Consider the following 19653-nt stretch of genomic DNA (forward strand, 5'->3'; position numbering starts at 1 on the left):
GTGGGTGAGGTTGAAAAAGAAAAAAAAAAAAAGTCATCCGAAGGAGATTGTTTCTGAAGAAAAGGTACATTGGAGACAGTTCATCAGCAAAATTTACCCCCCCCCCCCAGCTGTAGCTATGTGCTGTAAAATGAAATGTTCAATGTCACTTTCAAAGTTTAAATACGGGCAGGGAATGCCACCTTGAAATGAGGTCCAGGCCAAGAGTTTACAGCAAGCAATTAGCACGCTTTGTGTTGGTAATGTTTGCAAGGTCCATTCAGGCAGAGTTGGCTTCAATTCCTGACATTGCTCCCAAAAAAAAAAAAAAAAAAAAAACATTCTCTGGCATTATTCCAACTTTGCAATATTGCCTCCATTTGCTGGCTGCCTTGCCACAGGTGGAGATATTTTAAAAAAGCTGTGGAGACCGTTTCCTCACACAGCTGTCCTTGCTCGTCCACCTCTTTCATTCTGCTGGCCCCCTTTGCATTAACAGCCTCTGGAAACTGAAAGTGTAAAGTTTAAAGAAGGAAGACAGCCAAAAGCCTACTCTACACCTGCTATTCAACATTTGTTTATCTGGTTTCTTGATGTTGTCAGATTATACTCACAGCTGGACCCAGATTTCTCATTCATTTGCAAATCCAGCTTGTCATAAATGTCACTTCCTCTCTTCCCTCTCATGTTGACACCACTTGAAACTTTGATTTTTCTCATTCCAGCAATATCCTGCAAATCTTTGAAGTATGTTGTTTTAAAATGCTTGCCACCTGTTCGAAGCAACTGTTTCTCAGTTGAATTTTTGTTTACTGTGTGGTCTTAACTGTGGATTGTGGAGATGAAGATGTTGTCATGTTTGAATATCTCATCAAAACTTTGGGTTTGGTTTTTGCTGGGTGAGTAAACCTGAATTTGTTTTTATCTTTATCCATCACTGAACGCTAAGGTCAGGCAGGGCTGTCTTCAGGAGTAGGGCAACCTTTGCAACCACAAGCTGAAGGAAGAGCTGAGGATAAAATCCTTTGTGTTTCATTTCACATGTAACATGCATTATATCCCTGTAATCCCCACAAATATGATCCACGCTTGGATAAGACTGGTAACTGTGAAACAGGGAGGTGACTACGTGCATCGATGTGTCTTCGTCTCGGGTGATGTAGCAGTCAGTGGCTGAATCCAAATGTCTGCACGTTAAAGCACTCGAAGACGACTGAACTTAATGTTTCCTGTGAGTCTGTCAGCGCTATCAGTTGTCCAACCTACAATTCAAATCCACAAGACTTTCTCTCCCAGTCCGACCGTGGAGCCAATACTGGTCTGGCCTTATCGAGGGGGAGAACCTAGCGCGCTGCTAACGGGCTCCAGCTCGACAGAACTGGTTTGCTTCTTGTCAATGTGTAAGTGACTTGATGCTACACAATGTTACATGTGTGTTTTCATTACCGGTGACTACACTAGCATGAAAACGTTAGCTGACTTGCTGTTACCTTTATCATGAATTTGTTCAGCAAATGTTGCTATCACTAGCTGGCTAACTGTTAGCATAGCTGTGGCACATATCACAGCAATATTAGCCTGGGCTAATGGTTGTGGCTTTATTGTTTTCTTGCTGGCTCATGTGTACACAGGGTGGCTATTCAGTTTGCTTCTTGTATTTTTAGTGGCCAGTATCACTGGTCTCCAGAAGCATTTGTTTTTGGTCCAAATGCTGGTGGTAGTTGCAGTGAAAATAATAATTCAATAATCTTCAACAACGGGTTAGTCCACAGTCCACAGTGTGAGGGTCCTCAGCTGGGGGTTTAATATGAATGTAACGTTGTTTGGCAGCTCATCCCTTCACTGCACATTCTGCACATATTCTATTATCACTGCTATGTAAGTTGCCAACATCAGTACAGTTAACAACTGATAAAGAAAAATGCATGGAAAACATTAACAAGGTCAGGATATTGAGTTCATTTCCATCCAGTTCCTCCACCCACTTGACGTGATGGTGGGGAACACGTGTCGTCAGTTTAGGAAATCTGTCACAAACACCTCACAGAGAAAACACTATAAAACCTGACAAAGAACGCAAACAGCAGCCAGTGGTTTCAGTTGTGATGACGGTGAGCAGCAGTGAATGGCGGGAGCAGGGAGGCCTCACTGTTGGTTGAAAAATGACTGTGTTTTATGTTAAGTGAGCCTTTTAAATACCACATAAGCTGTGTTCCAATTCAGAGGCAGCATCCTTCAGAGGCACCATCTGAAGAGCAACTGCGTCACTGAAACACTGCGACTAGGCTGTTCCATTGGCTGGATCCTTCTTGGCCCAAGAAATCGTGAGATAAATTGGGCGAGTTGTACCATCAGGTGATGAACTGAGCTGAACCCAACAGTTAAAACCAAAGGCCTGAAAAGTTTTTGTGAAAAAAGTTACATGTGATATCAGACTTTCTGCTGATTGGATTAGGCATTGCCCTGGTGTATCGGAAAATTTGGAAGACGGTGACAGCAGTCCAAATCCCCACGCTGCCCGACATAATTGATGGAGTGAGTAAAGCTGTAAGCACTCAGACTGTGATTGTGAACCGCAACTTGGGAACCACCTTGGAAGGAGCTGTTAATGCTCAGACTGTGGTCATAAATCGCAACATGGGTCACATCTTGGAGAAGCTTGCAGCTTTGCAAAGGAGAATGGATGGAGATGACCAGAATGGACTAACAGAGTAAGCCGTGTCTATTGAAATACGACTGCTCGCCCTAACCCAAACAACCATAATCTAATCTGCGTTCCGGCCCCCGCAGCACCAGCCTTGGCCAAGGCCAGTGCTGGAACAACTCCCCCACGAGATCGCTGCAGTGAGACGCTTCTACTCCTACCCCCCCCTTCCTCCACGGACACCTGTTGATTGTTGACTCCGTCCGGGACCCGATCAAGGATGTCTCCATGGCAACTTGCTGTGTTATCGCGATGACACCCTGCGAACTGAGGCACTGATTGTGAACTAGACGAAGCGACTCTCCAGGCCTATGCACACACACACATCCACGGACACCTCTTACATGTACATATGCAACTCACCCCAACCCCCAACCCCATCCCACGCCTTCGCCGCTTCCTCCCATCCAGTGCGGCGGGCGGGGTCCGATGGCTGCGCCATAATGGCAGCGGCTGTGGCTGGCTGCCTGTCTGCACTGGAAGTATAGTTTGGGTTCTGTTATTTTTTTCTCCTCTCCTCTCCACTTGCCCCCCCCCCCCCCCCCCCCCCCCCCCCTTCTTAATGGCGCCGCAGATGGCTGCCTCGGTGTTTTGGTGCGCTCTGCACCAATCACCAGAAAAAATTCCTTGTACGTAAAAACATACTTGGCAATAAACCTGATTCTGATTCTGATTCTGATTCTGATTACGTTATGTCCTAAGTGTCAGGAGCAGCACTTTGCGACACAATGGTAAGGGCAGACATAGCTGGTGACGCAAACGGTGGCTTTGCTCATTTTGGTTTGGCCCTCACGGTCTACGACGGCTACGAAGGGCCACACCTTACTAGCCAGCGTTCTCTGAAGGAGCCTACCTGTATCACTGGTCATACCTGACAATGTATGAACGTATGCTTGAAAACCAGTAGGGATGATATGGGCTTTGAATTATTATGATTATTGCTTAATTACATTTACAATATGCCGCTATATTTAATATAATTAATGAAATAATGGTGAACACTTAATAAGGCAACAACCACCTAACTGCCCTAAAACAAAAGAAGAGGGAGAAAAAGAGCAAAGCTTGAAGTCCACACACCCACCCTGACTGATGAGGTCTCAGAGGCTTCCATCTCCACCATGTTAACCTGGCTGGTTGGGTTGATAAACAGGCTTGTTTTCTCTCACCAAATTACTATTATGTCCACCAGGTAGAGAGAACGTTATTGCCGTATTTTTCGACTTTAAAAGACTTTTATTTTGGGGTAATTGCTCAGTTATGTTTCTTTTTTCATTAAAGCTGTTAGAAGATCGCAGTTCTGGGAGCAAACACATTGCAAAGTACCAAACAAAGGTTTAAACAGAGGTGATAAAATATAATAGTTGTCACTGTAAGTATGTCTAATGTCACCCTGAAACTATCAGAGGGCTGTTGTTGCAGCTTCAGCCTTGTCTGGAGATAGGACAGCTTTCTTTTTTACCTCCAAAGGTGATGCGTGCTGTTTCTCCAGTGTGAGTTAAGAAAAGTAACGATTAATTACAGTGTTTTGATTAGAGAGCAACAGATGTATTACCATGGAGACAGTCTTACCTGAACACCAACACACTGCCAAATGAATTATTATATATATATATATATATATATATATATATATATATATATATAATAAAGAAAACAGCAAAGAGACTAAAGTAGAGTAAGAATTTCTTATATATAAAAATCAGAATCAGAAGAGCAGAGGATGAACGTGTCTCAGCAGCGTACTGATTGGTCTCCTTATCTTTAGATTGCAGGTGTCTGATTTGATCATGGAAAAAAGAGGAGTTGTTGCCACGTGTTTGCCGTAATCTCAATTAAAATCTAACTCTTTAATCCATAGATATGACTTCAAACTAATGCCTGCTTGTAACGGTATTGGCCTAAATAAGTAAACACTGAAAAGAGAACGCATTTCATAACTTAAAGCTCCTTTATTTAGTATTTGTCAAATACAGATGTTTTAATGTTCTTATTTTACTTTTACATTACACTAACATTCTCTGAAGCACAGGTGCTGGTAGTTCATGAACAGGTCCTGAAATAAGGCACATATTTAAAGACATCACTCCCCTTTTTTTATTTGCCCCACACTTGGAATGAAAATCCAGCCCAGGCTGTTTGCTGTCCCCTCTACTGCCTTTCCTGTCACCCTCCATCATCTTCATCAAATCAAGCTGAAATCCTAAAAAAAGAGAAAAAATATATATATATAATCAGTCTCACAAAAACACTGCAGATTTTACACATGTACAAGAACTGTAAAACTAGTTTGATAAAGTCTGTGGCTCTGGTTTCTAAAGGCTGAAAAAATAAAGCTTGGAGAAAACTCATTGCAGTGTCATGAACTTGATGTGTGGTGTTTAAAAGACATTGTCATTTACCAGGTATGGATGGTCGAAGAAAAGCTGCTATTCAGTTGCATTATGGGAAATGCAGGAACCAGTTCTTTTGGGGCTTGACCTATAAAGGTAAGGATATCTTGGCCTCAGCTCGGCCTCTTGAGAGTCCTCCAGTTCAATAAAGGTACAGTCTTAAATCACTGAAGTGGCCCTTTAAACCACCTTTAGTTAATATACTGACATTTATAATAAACCTGATAACAACATCATAACAACCCTCAAGACCCACATCTTTCACCCTTCTTAACCTGGAGTGTCGCACTTGTTTTTGTTATGTAAAGTAAGTAAAACGTTTGCTGTTACAGGCATCTTCCATGTTAGGATTCTGTTTTATATCAAAGTAAATGAAATATCTTTGGGTTTTTGACCGCTGACAAAACCAGCTGTTTGAAGATGTCACTGACTCTGAGAAACAGTATTAATGTCTGTTAATAGACAAAATAATTAACTGATTTTTGACAAGTAAGAATTAACCTCAGAAATCCATGTTTACTGATATTTACCTTGGTCATACAGTTACATGATATATATTTTTTTTACATTATATTTCTGGGCACCAGTCCTTAAATGAAGGAAATGTATTATTTTTATTCAAAATTATATTTCCCTAACTCAACATATACAAAACAGTTTGCTATGCTTCTATGCTTTTACTTGCAGCAGACTTTTCAGAAATGTTCAAACATGGAGCTTTTGTGTGTTAACCAGATTCTGTTGTGTCTGAACAGAGATACATGAGAGATAATCCACGTCATCTTGAACCTTTAGTGGCACTTTGCATGCATCCTACAACTACTGACCTTGCTGTGTGTGTGTGTGTGTGTGTGTGTGTGTGTGTGTGTGTGTGTGTGTGTGTGTCTGCCTGTCTGTGCACATACACGTTCCTTTAACCTGTACCTCCGCCCCACCCAGCCTGTTTGCTGTTATCTATGTACACTCCAGCCCCCCCAACCAGCACACCTTCATTACTGCCCCAGATAGTGGCATTGGCAACTTGTCACTTGTATTGATTTCTCTTAAACTGCAATTTACATGGATATTTGTGGGCGTCCTGAGGGCAGGCTGCAGCCTGGCAGACGGCCCCGGCCTCCTCTCTCTCCTTGCTCTCCACTCTCTCTCTCTGCCCCTCAGGCCGGAAGGAAATGTTTCCACCCAACAACAGAGCCTCAAAGTGACTTTTCAATCTGACATCAGCAAACGTGTCTCGGTGGTTTTTCAGCAAATGCTTTGTGTTTTTTTTTTTTAAACTAAAATGGGTGGGAGCTGGTGAGGGGAAAGCTCTTACAGCGAATGCAAGACTGATTTTTGTAAATTTTTAGAAATCATTCTCTGCACATGCAGAAACACAAACTAACACAATAAAACAGCCGAGGAGCCAGTGGATACACAGTAAGCTTTTTGGGACCTTAACAAATCTGCATTTTTTTACATTATGTGTGTACAAGCGGTGTGCAGCAGTACCATAGCGCCTCCCCCCAACACACACCTGACCTTCCGCTGCAGAGGCCAGGGGAATAACACATAACCTGCAGCTAGGAAAACCACAAATGCTTTGTGAAAGCCTCGACACTGCGCTTTCACACAAAAATGCCAAAATGTCACAATCTTCAAACTTTGTGGCTGCAACACACTGTCAGTAGAGTTTTTTTTTTGTTGTTGTTTTTTTGCCTCCTGTGCTGAAGGTCGCCTGAAACCTCCAAGCAGTACTTTCAAAATAAAAGAAGGCATATTTAATCATATATTTAGTAATTAGGAAAATTAGGCTGATGTAATTATAAAGCTGGAGAATTAAACAGAATATGTCATAGACAGAATATCAAAGATGTGTTTGATGTAACTGCGTTGTTATTCAATGTGTGGAAAGCCAGTTAATTGAATAGCATCTTAGCACAGTAATCTTCCTTTGTGGGCTTGTAAGTGACTTTAGAACAGAGAGTGAGAATGAGAGAGAATTTACTTCAGATACATAATCCTGCAAGAAAATTATAAATCCCAAATCTCAGTTGACAAAAAGTAGCACACAAGGAGAGGAAGGAGGAGGCTTCATAACACAGAGTTTTGTTTTTTGGCAGTTTTTCCTCCTCAGTGTCTAAAATATCGCATCATTCTGTTCTCAGAGCCTGAAGTTGGTGTGAGTTTACAGCAGGAGCATGGAAGCAGCCTGCCAGCAGGAGAAACCCATATTCAAACCCCCATGCTGGTAAACAGCCGATGTGTTTAAGTGCCCTTGAGCAAGTATCCCTACCAGGGTGCCCTCTGACCCGCCCAGTGGAGAGCGGAAGAGAACAGACTTCCCCTGCAGTGTGAATAAAAGTGGAGGAAAAGAGAGTCGAAATGTAAAACATTTTAAAAAAGCAGCGGGTGAACAAGGGGTGTGGGCTGGTGGGTGTCGCTGGTGATGTCACACCTCCCAGACAGCCAGGATTGGACCCTAATTAGAAAGCTCGGCAGCAAATAGATAGGAGTCCCGCATGATTGAATCCAAAGTGGCTGATGCCAAAATTTCTGCAGAGGCGCGGAAAAAACAGTCGGAGAAGAGCGGAGCAGACAGGGCGCCGGTGCCAGTGCAGCGGAGAGCGGCCACGCTGCGCCGCGAACAGCCTCTCCGTGAGCTGGAGGCAAGCTGGAGTTTCAGAGGTGATACACGAACAGCAAGACGCGCTCCCCCCCTGGATCGGAGGGATAAAAAAGGAGGGAGAGCCGAGAATACGGTCCGACTCTACGTCAAACCCGAGGACGCTGCGTTACCAGAGAGCAGCGGAGGCTGAAGCCAGACAAGTCCAGAGGAGAGTCGAGCCGCCGCGTCCAAGTTGCCGCTGCGCTCCGCTCCAGAGGCTGCGCTGATGGCGTCCGTGCTGGGGAACAGCAGCCGCGCGTCCGGGGCTCAGAGCGGCCAGGTCCGGTGCAAGCTGAAGAAGAGGAGGAGGAGGCGCTCCAAGAGAAAAGGTACAACTTCACACCACTTGTTTCCCGCTTTGTGTCTGTGTCCCCCCAGCGCGAGCACAGCTCGTGCGCTCCCCGGCGGGGCGTCGGAGCGCGCGGCATCCCCGCGCGGCTTCAGACCCGCAGATATGACACCCTGGAGGAAGAAGAAGAAGAAGAAGAAGAAGAAGAAGGAGGAGGAGGAGGAGGAGGAGGAGAAGAAGAAGAAGAAATGTCCCCTGCTCCGGAGAAACTGTAAAAAACCAGCGGCTTTGAATGACGCATTGTCTGAAGCCGAAGTTGCCGCTGCGTTTGTTGTCCTTAAAAACCTGGACTGTCTCCGACATCCAGCATAGTGAGGAAATGAAAGTATCATTTCGTTTTAATTTCGTTTTAAATAAACGCGAGTTCGATTAAAAAGCAGCTCTTTTTTCTTTTTTCTTTTTTTTACTATATAACACCTGGTTTTTGATGCGAAGGGAAAAGGACGCAACGTGGCACCGTTTGAGTTCCTCGTTAAAAAGAAGCAGTTTTCCTCCGTAATTTCTAAACGCGATTTTGCGGAACGACTTAAAAGAATTAAACTTTAGCTCAACGTGTAAGACAAGTCTAGCATTCACTGTCATAAACATTTAGAAAGAAAGGACTCCCACATGAACTGATATATCGCGGAGACCTCATCAATCTCCAGAAAGGCAATAGTTTCCAATCATTTCTCGGAGTTTCTCTCTTCTCCTGTTTTCTCATATTGGTCCATTTTCTCCTCATTAGAGGCTTGAGCTGCAGAGCTCCGCTGCTCTTTGTTCAGCTCAGCTCAACATTAAAATGTCTCAAGTTTGAGAGACACTTCTGGGCCTGAAACGGAGAGAAAGAGGAATTTAAATGTTCATTAGCTGCTGAACAATTCAGGATAATATTGCATATTTAGTGCTATGGTTTTTTTATTTGTGTTTTTTTATTATAATCTCAGCTGCAAATAGAAGAAGTGTTTCTATAATGAAGACCTGAGGGTAAAGTGAGTGTGTGAACAGTGTGAGACACTGTAAACACTCAGTTATATGTGTAATTAAAATGGTAAAGCATGCTGATTTTCACTGACTGAAACATCAGAGCTGTGACATTTTTCCTGACACTGAGCGTCTCTCTGCAGCAGAACTGTAACAGATGCTGACCGGGGTTCATTCTAAACAAACCCCCTGTAACTACACTGTATCTGCCAATGAAATCCACATATTTCTTCCATTTTTAACTGTGCATTCACTGGAATAAAATAAAAAAAAAAAGAACAACAACAACAACAAAGAAACAGATTTACATCTCACCACTTCTAACTTTGAGATGTTGTGTTTTCTCTATTTTAAAAATGCTCACAATTCACTACACAGTTTTTGCTCACTGTTAAATTTTTCTGCAGTTGCTGAGTAATTTTTACACCACGTTATTTTGTCTTTCACTCCACACTGAAAAATGTGGGAGTGACATTTTAAAAAGATTAAGAACAAAGTTATTTAGTTATGTCAGTGAAACCTTTGATACTTAAGAGCTGAGCTGCCTCTGAAGAAATCCTCCCTGATTTAGTTCTCTTGATTATCCCCTGAGGTGTTTTGGCTAATTAACAGTAAGTTACCCAAACTGAAGCATCAAACACTTATTTGCTTTGGCAAAGCCACAAACACTCCCAGATATATAGGGGTTTTTTTCATTATCACATTTTCTGGCACCTGTATAAGGAAACGAGGGAATAGATCTAAATAAAATAGCAAAGACACATTTATTTTTATTTATTTATGTGTGTAACAGATGATAACACAACTGTTTGTGTTGTTTATGCTTGAAGATACTGACGTGCCACCCCGTTGCATTGTGGAATATGGATGAACGCTCGGAGCGTGTTGACGTATCCGACTGCAATTGAATGCATAACGAGCTTTCATAAACACTTTGCACTTGTCATCAAACTGCAAACAGACAACTGCACCTCATTTCCATAACCTCTTGATTTTTAATAGCCCAAGTAATTGAGACAAGGCAGACAATACATAAAATATAGTGCTGAGGCAAATGTATTTACATAATGGAAACGACAGAATTGGTTCCACAACATTAAGCATTGCATATGAGTATCGCACAAACGTGTGCACATTAGCTGACAGGCCTTCGCAGCGTGCCTCCAAACGGCTAATTTATCAGCACTGCTGATTCATTCTGATAACACGGGACATTAGGGGCCAGTTCAGGGGACCGGTTGTAAATGAACTGTATCTTTGGGAAGTGCTGATGGCCGCTGACTCCTCCAAAGCTGCAGGAGGTGGACTCACTATGCCCCAGCAGCTGAAACATTCACTCAGCTCTGTCCCCTCCTGTCTGATTGTTTTTCTCTCTGAATGTTTCTCAAGCTGTCAAAATAAAATTGCAATTTATGATGGAAAGATTTTTTTTTTTTTTACGACTTCAAACTTTTATATTCCTTCATCTTAAATGTGATCATCTTGAGATTTCACACGATTATATTTATAGACTCTAAGGCAGAAAGTCACAGAGGGATTATTGCTAGGCTTAATCCCCTAGAAAAGGTTGCAGATTATTTGTAGATGGACTCACTAAAACCTATGTGTGTATTCAAAGCGTTGTAAGCAGATTCCTCCCTGCAACTTTTATTAATTTTTTCCCCCAACAAACTCTTCTTTGCAATTGTTCTTTTTTTTTCAACGGGCAAAACAAATAATTACACAGAGGAGATTAGGGACCCCGTCTCTGTACAGACTTCCTAGAAGTCCCACACTTTACCAAATCCATCAGCCGTGTTTTGAGCTTTCTCTGCTGCTGTTCAGCCGCAGTTTGCCTCCTCGTATTGTTCAGATTACAATGCTCCTGTCACTGTGCCAATGTACACCTCGCTCTGTACTTGTCCCCCCCCCCTTCCTTTAAGCACAGTGTTTGACCAGTGTCATCGCTCCCAGAAGGATTCATGGACATGCTGTGTGTCTGTCTCTTAATTAATCACAGCCTTGTGATTTACGGTGATGTCCCCACGGGGACGTCGGCGACACAAATAAAATCCTTGTGAAGGTGTGCGACAGTCCAGTGATGCGCAGGAACTTGTGTGTGTTTTTGACAAGGCTTCTGTCTGTACAATCAGACCTGTCAGTCACCAGATTGGTTCCCCTCATCTGCCTTTAACTGTGGCATATGTGCAACATATTCCTTGTATTTTATCCACAATGTGGTTTTTTTATGAACAAAAACAAGCACAGCAGAGATTTATAGACCAACATTTTATTATTTTTTTCACAACTGCCCTTCTCACCCTGTACTCTCAGTGTACAGTACAGTATATCAGCAAATTATCAAGATCGCCGAGGGGGAAATGTGAAAAACACAGAGTGTAACATAATTTATGTAGCAATTACTGTTTATGCTCTCCTTCTGAGCGAGGTGGCGGCATAGGGGTCGAGTGTGGGCTGCCGGGTTGGTGATGAAAGTTGAGGCAGAAGGGTGGCGAGGGTTGGGGGGAGCAGGGTGGAGGGCGAGGGTCATCGCTCTCTCAAATTCAAGGCCATCTAGGGAGACAAGGAGAGCATCAGCAGGGACATTAGCGGGGCGGACACGTTGATCGGCGTCAGGCCCACCGGTGTCCCCCGGGGGCTTCGCTGACTGTCTGACAGAGGAGGAGAGAGTGAGAGGAAACTCTACAGCGTTGTCCGCTTCCCTTGTGTCACCGCTGACAGCGATGAAGGAAGTATGAAGGTGAGGGCAGAGGTCAGGGCGCAGCGTGGAGGCAGAGACACACAGAACCTCCATTAGGATTTTACTGTTTTTAACAAACCTCATTCTGCATTGGTTTTATCAGAAGGTGTGTTTGTGCATACAATAATTTTTAAGGACTTCATACATATTCTCAGCAAAGGTCTTTTGGATGAAGACAACACATTATGTACCTTCAAAATGTATTGTATTCAGGAACTACTAAAAATACCTCTGTTCTACTAAGATGATGGCACATTTTTTTACTACAGCGTCAGATATGAGAGAATGTTTTATTTTATCTGTGAACTGATATTCTGTCTCGCAAATACTATCATATCTCTGTTAGTTAGTTTCATCTATTTGACACTGAATCGTAACAGCTTTTTTTAAAAATCATTTTGTATTTATAATACAGTAGTAAAAGTAAGAGCAGTAGTAGTATGAACATGACGGGACAAAGGTTCCCTGCTGTAATGGAACTGGGTACATTGTGGTTACATGATCCATCACCATCAGACAAGCAGGATGGCCGGATAGTTTTTGAACGGTTATTCGGTATTTTGCAGCTTTCTGTGTTGACTTGTGTTGATTTAAAAGCCCTTGAATCTTACAAATGGTGCTAAGTGATATTCAGCCTTATGAGATACGTCTTTGTCGCTGGGTTTGTATTTGTGATGAAGGTGGTTCAGCCCTTTTTCATGCAGCATTTACATCTTATGTCGACCCACTGAAACTTCAGTTTAAGTAAAACTGCAGCTACAGGCGACCCTGCATGTCTAACCCTCATTTCCTGTCTGTCTCTCATCCATCCAGTCAAGCAGCTTCAAGATTTCTTTCAGCAACAGCAGAATTGCAAAAAAAAACTGTGTCTGTAAACGTGTCCGTATGAAAGTAATGGTACAGTATAATCTGTGGAACTGCATTTACATTCTGAATCATTCATAATTAAAAGTCCAGCAGACAGGGGACTTATGAGTACACATCTTGCTCGTTCTTGCTGAATGTCCATGCCACAAATTTCCCAATGTAGGTTGGGGGGGGGGGTAGGTTAGTGGAACATAGTAGTCACTGGTGCTGGTTTCCACGTCAGGACAGCCCAATGTCACACAGCCTTCGTGCTGCGGAGAGAAGAAGAGATGTATTTCCCAGATGCTCTAGTTTCAGCCCTGAAACACTTCTGTCACATTTGTTTGTGTTTGTGCTGATAACCGCATTAAGAGCTGCGACAGGAACACCGCTGGCATTTATGAGGTTAATGAAGGTCAGTGCCGACGGAAACGGCGCGGCGCTCCTTCCCTGTGCACATGCATGGCTCTGTGAATTTACAGGCACTTCCTGATTAAGGGTAGCGGCAGAGGAGCCGGCAGTTTAGGACACGGCGTCCTCTAACTGACTGAGCATTTAGCTGAGGGAAAAAGGTTATTACTACTGACTGTGGTCTCTTGAGGACCGCTGATAAAATGACCAAGGAAAAGGAATAGCACAACTTTAGCACATTAGCATAATTAGTAATTATCTTGTGATAGTCCCTCTTGGCTTTTTGGAGCTCTGCAGTGAGAAATTGTACTTAAAGTTCAGACACAGAAAACAAATTGTGTGCCAAAATGTCTCTACAACACACCGACGAGTTGCCGAGAGCTGCCGAGAGCCGCCTCGCTCCGGTTCTGGAGATAATGAATCACAAGTATAAAAAGCACAGGTACAGATTCAAAAAAATCAGAAGGTGACACTTAAGTTAATTAGTCTGTTGTTTGACGACTCCCACAGTTGGAGAGATAAGGGTATTACTCACATCACAAATAACTTGTTGCGCTTGTTGCCATGACGACAAAAACAGACGTTTAATTGAGTTAGTCATGTGTTGTGCTTCATCAGTCCATCCACAACAGCTTTCAAAACAATAACTACTTTAGGGGAGACATTCGAGAACTGCTACACTGATACAGTTTAACAGCGCTAATGTATGCAACACAGCTCTGGAGTGTATCAGATGATGCCTGTGTGTGTTCATTTGTTGGCATGCATGTGTGAGTGTGTTAGTGTAGATTCATCTGGGCGTGTGGTTTCCCTGTGTGTGTGTGTGTGTGTGTGTGTTTGTGTGTGTGTGTCTGTACAGCACGTGCTGGAGTGCTGCCGTTCGCGGCGAGCTGTCAGTCCTCATAAACAGAGATGTAGCGCAGCAAGTCAGCAGCATTATTGCTTCCTGTCAGTGTTTGTGCGTCTGCAGTCCACTAGACAACACAACATGAGAGAGTTCATAGCGGAATAAAGAGAGCGAAGCTGCCTCGTATCGACTGTCAGAGAGATTTTTGAGTTGGCGTGGGACTGCAGGAACAAAGTGGAGTCGTAGAGTGGTCCGTTCAGAGCTGTTTGAGTCACAGCTCTGACAGTGTGTGTGACACGTGTCAGGAGTTCAGTGAATGTCACGACAGTCGTGCTTGGGGAGCAACAAGAACATTTCTGTACTTAGTTTGTTGTCTCTACTGTATTTACACTCTGTTTTACTCATGGCCCTGTAATTTGTAGCCGTGTTTACGATGCCTCAGCAGAGAGAGCATCAGGTCATGTCTGTTCATTCAAAGAGTGATTATCTGTTCTCACATTGCTGAATGTTTAGGGCATCAAAGAGATTAAAATTTCAACTAGTTTCTTCTTTTTTCCCAACTTGAGAATTTAGTTCAAATAAAATGTTCTTTTTTATGCTTAGTATTGTGCAATGTACATTAAAGGTCCCATATTTCACACTTCACCAGTGTTTTATCTGAAGTGTTGATCTTCATCAGAAGATATATTTGTGGTTTTAAAAACCAAAAAACATCTCAGTGTAGTTTTACATCTTCTCTCTAGTAACAACAGGTCAGTCAGCCAGTCAGAAGAGAGGCTCTGATCCTCTCTTTAACTATGTATTGCATTGAATCAAGTCAATTCAAAACAGTGCTTTAAAATTGTATTAATTTTAAGTGTAGGTTTTGATTGAAGATAGCTGGTAATATTTTTTTCTTAGCTGTTTTAGCATGCTATCAAGACAAACTCTCAGATCTAATGTGAAGTCCTACAGCGTGGAGTTGCCCCACACATCATGGTGGCAAAACATTTCTCCAGTTTATGATCCTAATTAGCTCTAACTGTGCCATCATCCCTGAGTCATCATGCCTGGAGAGAGGCCAGATCATTTGATGGTCGGCAGTTTCACACTTTCTCGATCCCTCTCCCTTTGTTCTTCCTCTCTTTCATGTCTTCTGTTTCATTTTCTCTCTCTCTCTCTCTGTCTCTCTCTCTCTCTCTCTCTATCTTCCTGTTTCTCAGTTCAGCAGCACACATGTTATTGTTGTCCCCTGGCTTACTTGTGCGTATTCACAGCATGGTATCTGCTACTGTGAAAATGGACATATTTCATATGCAGAAAATAGCAGAAGAAGGTGTTAGAATTTGTGCACCAAAAAGAAAAAAAAAAAAAAGAAGCTTTTTGCTGTTTCACAAAGTCCAAAATACAACAAGTCATCCGTGAAATGTGTGCATTTGAAAATTAAAAATCAGAAACACATGAATGCTCAGACAGCGTCTGATCAGCTGGCAGACCGCTTGACGCTCAGTGACTTCAACCTCTGCTCTGATGTCATGCTTCCACCACATGACAGCACAACTACCCTGTCAGCTGTGCTGACATAGCAAAGTTAACAGTGATACCCCGCCTCATATGGAATAATGAAATTGGATGAAGCAGCTTAACCTAGCCCTTCTCTCGCCATCAGACTGGGTGCCTATTTTGAGATAACGTTAATGAAGGGGACTTTAGCCAAGAATAGACACTTCTTATTGCTGGGGGTGGGCTGCAAGCGACGAGGAGGGATGGGCGCTAACAGCATTTATTTCCATTAATAAGATGGAGTGTTTTACAAGAGGGCCTCTCCTGGGGGGCCCTCTCTGGAGGTTGGAGACAATCCTACACTTTAACAACGTCCGAATGAGTTCATTTCAACAAGCGGGCGCGTGGAGATGCAGCGCAGCAAAACTGCTCTTAACCTCAATGAGGCTCCACACAACTTAGACTGAAGTGGACACCATAATCACTGCAGCTCGGTGTACACCTAAAAACACAAAGCTTGACAGGCTGACTGTGTCTGCTTATGGTCCCTCTGACTGGCCAAGGAGGGGTTTAGCAAACGGTCAATCGTGCCTCCTCCTTCTGTATAAGCCACAAAGGATTAAGGCATTAAATGATAAGTGGTAACCATGATCAGTGTGCCATAAAGAGATCTGTGTGATGAGCTCAGTGACTGTACGTGTTGTTCTCTGGCACGGTGATATTTTCACCTCACTCTGTATGAGGAGCGCAATCTCTCACTTCTTCCTCAGTGTGTAAATATTTATGATAGAGGTTGATTCATAGGAATAAATACATGTTTCATCCAGTGCACATTAGATGCATATGGCTGATGGAATTGCTTAATGGCAGATTAGTGCATTGATAATGGCGAGTGCACACATGTGAGCTTCGCGCCTGCTTCAATATTCTGTTCACATGCGAGCATTAAATAACAGTTTTTCCCCCTCCTCGCCATACAGTAAATCCTCTCTCATCCATCGATTCTAGCATCCTTTGGGGGCTCCTTCTAGGAGAGACCGACAGGCTTATCTTGCAAATCCTTTAAAAGGTATTTAGAAAAAATCTTTGCCTGCATTAACTCTGCCTGATGTTCTGTGTATCACGGTGGAGTTGGCCGGCGACGGCCGAGCTGAAGTTTTATATACCTCTGGGCCGATCCGTGCGATATGCAAAGTCCTGTTTTCCAAGTTTCTTTAACAGTCACACAGTGTGGTGTTTATTTTTCCTCTTTGCCACGCTGATTTTGATTTGTACAGCTTGAAGTGGTGGAGCGTAATAGATGTGTTTGCATTTGCAGAAAAACTGAGAGTTCCAATCACTCATCCGTTGCCTTTGATAGCTCAGAGTGTATTTGGCTTCGCCCAGATAAGGCCTGAGTATACATCGAGTCGGATTCAGTTGAATTGTTTGTACACACATGGTGCTTTGGCATGGGTCCGCTTGGATGGGTTTTGGCATGATGGAGAATTTCATCCACAACCCTCCGCCCCCTCCCCTCACCCCTCCTCTTACCCTCCACCTCCCTGACAATCCCGCAGTGGTGCTCTGGGGCGGGAGCTGTCGGTGAAGGGTGAAGGGTGTGTAGGACCCGGGGCTATGAATGTTGCCTTGCATAAAGGACAAAGAGAGAGGATGTCTCTGGGATGAAAGAGTCCCTGAAATGCAGGCACAGATGAACCTATATAACCCCCTGTCCATATTTAGAGACAAGGTATATTGTGCAAGTCCCCATAAGATACAATCGTTCCCAACTTCCCAATTGCAGCATTCATACATTCATTCACATGTACATCTGAAGAGCGGGGGTCTCGTCCGCTGCTCAAACAGCTTTGCTTCACTTCAGCTCACATCTTTCTTCCACTTCTCTGAATGATGACAGAAAACACAACAGCACAAACAACTTCAAATGTCATACATCCAGTGGGGGTGTAAATGAATGTGAATGCAAACAGATAATACTCTCTGAACAGAAACAAACAGCAGTATTTCTGGAGTCATATTTGTCGCTCCCTCCTCCATTCACCTGTCACCCAGTTGGCGCAATTTGCCACAACAACTCCTCGGAGTCGAATGGAAACAAACAGACATCATACACACATTTCTCAAACCAGTGTCAGGATCTCTGGCATCTGTCTGGGGTGCTCCTTATATTTTCCGATCTTGGCTCAGAATCATCAGATTCTGACTGTCTCTTCAGTATCAGAATAATCCAGGTGTTTATTCTTTGAATTGTGAAGCACTTTGTGACTAGTGTCTGTGAAAAATGCCATATGAATAAATAATAAATGTGTTTGCTTGCTTATTGCCTGTACAGTGGCATCAGGAGCTGCTTGTTGCCAGAGCAGCATGATTTCCCATGATTCAGTTTTGCAGAAAATTTAAACAAGTCAGATAGAAGCTCAAAACACAAAATCTTGAATCTTGTGTTGGGGCTGTGCAATATATGATTTCAGCATAAATCAAGGCGCTGTGAGCATCATCATCATCATCATCGTAGGAAATGTGATGTCACGTGAGGCAAATACTCAAACAAAAACTCTAACATGTTGTGTATTGACTGCAAAAGTCCAAATGGCCATTAGAGCCTTTTTTTTTTCTTTTTTTTTTTTTGATTTTTATCAATATTTTTTTTTTTTTTACCCTGCCCAGCTCCTTTTTACAATTATGGAATATGACCCAGTATGGCTGGTTATTGGTTTCCATAATTGTAGACACTTAAGACCACATTTATAATTATGTCCTTCTGTCTGTTTTAATGGAATTCGTTTTATGTTCATATAGTTTTATATTGTCACGTATAGTTGTTTTGTGTAGAATAGGTGTTTTTCATACTTGATTCTTTCTGCCATTATATAATGAATATTTGATTAGTCAAGGCTGTAATCAAGTTAATTGAGGGACTGGAAAACCTAAAAATAAACATTCCTGTATATATATATATATATATATATATATATGCAAAATTAGTATCCAAAATATTATCAGAATGGCAATCACAAGCCCCAACATAAATCACATCATCATCATCATCATCAATTTTAAATTAAATGCAAAAATGACCATTCCAACTGAGTCTTGACTCATAGCGTAATATCTGCCAAAATAATCATAATATGAATTTTCATATCATTCAGCTGTAATATTTGTGTGTGTGTGTGTGTGTCTGTCTGTCTGTCTGTCTGTGCTTTAATGTTCAATAAATAAAAATTGTAAAAAAAAAAAAAAAAGTGAGGTTTTTTGACTATATGATGAATTAGTTAAATACTAATAGTTATTTTGTGTATTTGATTAGCAGCTAAACTTATTTATATATGTGCAATGAGTATTATGAATCCTTTTATTTAAATCCTTCGAATTCAAATCCTTTTATTGACTGGACTGTTAATACATACATTTGTGTCATGAAAGCTTGAAAGAGAAACTAGCTTCATGCTAGAGCCAACTACAGGTTTTCATAAGAGTTTAAATACATTGTAAGATTAATTGTAAAATGCAGATGATGATGATGCTGAAATAGCCTCTAACAAGAGGCCAAACACAGTGTTTTGTTTTTTCAACTCCTGTGTAGCGGGTACTGTATGTCAGTCTGTGAGTTAAACATGTCATTAAGTTCAAATTAAGGTTAGTGCTTTCCAAAATACACATAATTTCCTAAATGTCCAGAAACAATCATTGAAATCAAAGTAATCATCTGTTGCAGCGTTCACAGCACAGCAGGGTTCTGCCACTGAAACCACAACTCTGAGCTGCATTCAAACTTGTGCTGTGGTAAACTCACTGTGGCCCGATGGTTTGCAGAAGTGGAGGAAAGTGGCAACTGGGTTTAATGATAATAGCCCTGACGATAGCAGCGATAATCCTCCTGCTATTCCTGCTGACTGCAGACAGTCCGTGCTTTGTTCTCCGCTCCTTCTATTCGTGTGATGAAGGTTCATTTTAATTTGAATGGACCATCAGTCGGATAAGGAGAAAAATGCTCGCCCACATACGTGTGCAGACTTGTGTGGAAGAGAAATCGAGCATGGAGAGAAATATGTGCACATGAAAAGGATGCATACACACATACACACACACAGTCTGTGCTGTCAGACAAAGACACAACAATAGAGAAGTCACCAGAGGTCAACGTGGTGACCTCTCTGGGCTGCAGGTGCTATTATCTTCTTGGCACCTGTTCCAGGAGAGTTTCTCCAAACTGACGGATGCAACTGAGGCCTACACCAAGATGGCAGACAAAGAAGACTTCAAACGACAGGGGGACAGGGAGCCTTGGT

General features: G+C 42.5%; 1 protein-coding gene across 3 annotated transcripts in view; it reads left to right on the forward strand.

Moving 5' to 3' along the window:
• The first annotated feature begins 7925 nt into the window (after positions 1 to 7925).
• adarb2 (adenosine deaminase RNA specific B2 (inactive)) overlaps positions 7926 to 19653 on the forward strand; it is a 192844-nt gene continuing 181116 nt past the window's right edge. For all 3 annotated transcript variants that reach the window (XM_071485715.1, XM_071485716.1, XM_071485717.1), the window contains exon 1: positions 7926 to 8049. In XM_071485715.1, coding sequence (XP_071341816.1) covers positions 7947 to 8049 — 103 coding nt within the window. In that variant the 5' untranslated portion in view covers positions 7926 to 7946. The remainder of the gene's footprint in view (positions 8050 to 19653) is intronic.

This window comes from Trachinotus anak, unplaced genomic scaffold, assembly GCF_046630095.1.
Source record: "Trachinotus anak isolate AG129_WGS33_773 ecotype Australia unplaced genomic scaffold, CSIRO_AGI_Tana_v1 ptg000009l, whole genome shotgun sequence".
NCBI classification, from domain to species: domain Eukaryota; kingdom Metazoa; phylum Chordata; class Actinopteri; order Carangiformes; family Carangidae; genus Trachinotus; species Trachinotus anak.